This window comes from Microtus oregoni, unplaced genomic scaffold (genome assembly GCF_018167655.1).
Source record: "Microtus oregoni isolate MIOR12 unplaced genomic scaffold, Mior012 000056F_ref0000123, whole genome shotgun sequence".
Taxonomy (NCBI): Eukaryota; Metazoa; Chordata; class Mammalia; order Rodentia; family Cricetidae; genus Microtus; species Microtus oregoni.
Window position 1 is genome coordinate 1,027,604 of NW_024543832.1, and position 1,785 is coordinate 1,029,388.

The 1,785-nt window shown below is 40.2% G+C and overlaps 1 gene segment (V, D, J or C); it reads right to left on the reverse strand.

Moving 5' to 3' along the window:
• Positions 1–350: 350 nt before the first annotated feature.
• On the reverse strand, positions 351–836 carry LOC121438472. The segment is given in 2 exon segments: positions 351–706; positions 791–836. Coding segments are annotated over 2 exon segments (402 nt in total).
• Positions 837–1,785: the final 949 nt, after the last annotated feature.

The window sequence follows — 1,785 nt, forward strand, 5'->3', positions numbered from 1 at the left end:
GACACACACACACACACACACACCAAGAGAGAGAGAGAGAGAGAGAGACAAAGAGAGAGAGAACACCATAGAATGTATTAAATTATATGCCATTCTTTCTGTTAATCAGAAGCAATTAACTAACTTAGAGAGTACGTAAAAAAATTTGATCTCATGTTTGCACACATAGAAGGTTGAATATAATAAGATAAAGGGAAGGGGCCTCAGGATATGCTTGGCTGAAAGAACAAACCACTGGTTGTGGTATTAAAATTCAAGGTCATGAACCCTTAGCCTCTGAGGTGAACCTTAGTTTTGGTTCTCAGAAATCCCTGTTTATCCTTATTGCCTTCTGCTGGTCCTAGATGTCTCTACAAGGAGGTATTTTTTTGTGTAGGCTCAAATCTGAGTTTCCTCACTGTGTCTCTGGCACAGTAATATATGGCTGTGTCTTCAGTGTGCACAGTGTTCAAGTTTAAGAAGACTTCACTCTTGGAGGTGTCCCTGCTGATGGTGATTTGAGATTGGAGAGCTGAACTGTATCTTGTGTTTCCATTAATCCATATTACTCCCATCCACTCCAGACCCTTTCCTGGAGGTTGTCGAATCCAGTGTATATCATAACTGGTTAGTGAGAATCCAGAGACAGTGCAGGTGAGAGACAGGGTCTGTGAGGGTTGCACCAGGCCAGGTCCTGTCTCCTTCAGCTGTACCTGGGAAAAGACACCTGGAGACAAGCAACATCACGATCAGTCATACATTACATAGATGACATGCCTGGGTCCCTCTCCTGAAACCCTGAATCACTTACAACTTGGAAATGTCACCAGACAGAGGAGCAGCACCAGGACAGCCATGCTTTGCTGGAAGCTCCAGTGAGAAGGAGATGAGGCCTCTTAGCTGGGCCTGGGCTTTTATAGTGAATCTGATGGCTGCTTTGCATTGGCACACGCTCCTGGGGGGATAAAAGAAAGCATAGGTCTTAGTTTCCACTTCCCTCAGGTGAATGAGATTTGTCTTATGTTTCTTAGAGGATGAACATGGGAACTCAGGAACATTTTCTTGTTATTGTTTATATTTCCAAATTTTGACAAATGAGAAGTAGTATGAATCACACTGTGTAGATCTGGCAAGCCAAACATTGGAGTGTTTACACTAAGTGAGTCCACATTTATGCAGTTCAGGAGGAACAGTGTACCATAACCTAAATGCAGTTGTATATCTCTATAAATTGCAACACTAAATTTAGTATAGGATTGGGCCTCTTAGTTATCAGTAACCCTACATTAAGGAACGACTTAAAATTTATTCACTTGGTGTCAGTGAAATCATTCTTATTCTCATCACATGTCTAGAAGATAACTTGTGAAGATAAAGATCACTAACATTATTATGTGTGATTCCAAGTGTTTATCTGAGAGGATACCCAAGAGACTTATTTGGTTCCTACCTCATGTGGTTTTATTTATTCACTTTCTCATTTTGGAACATAGAATCGAGGGACTGGTTTTAGTACCTCTTGACATATGTCAGTCTACCTTTCTCTATGTACTTTTATCTCTCTTTTTAGCCAGTAATACAGAAAAAAACCACGTTCCTTTATATAATTATTGCATTATAAGGGAATTTGGCTGTCAATAAAACCTCAGGAAGCACAGTAGTATGCAACTAGTCTTGAGAGTTGTGTTAATGAAAGTGAAAAATAGGGAAGGGAAGCTGAATCATTACAAAAAGTTGAGAAGTAGGCAATATGAATATGGGAAACCTATTCCTTGAGTTGCAGACCACAATAGAGAACCAGAGTTT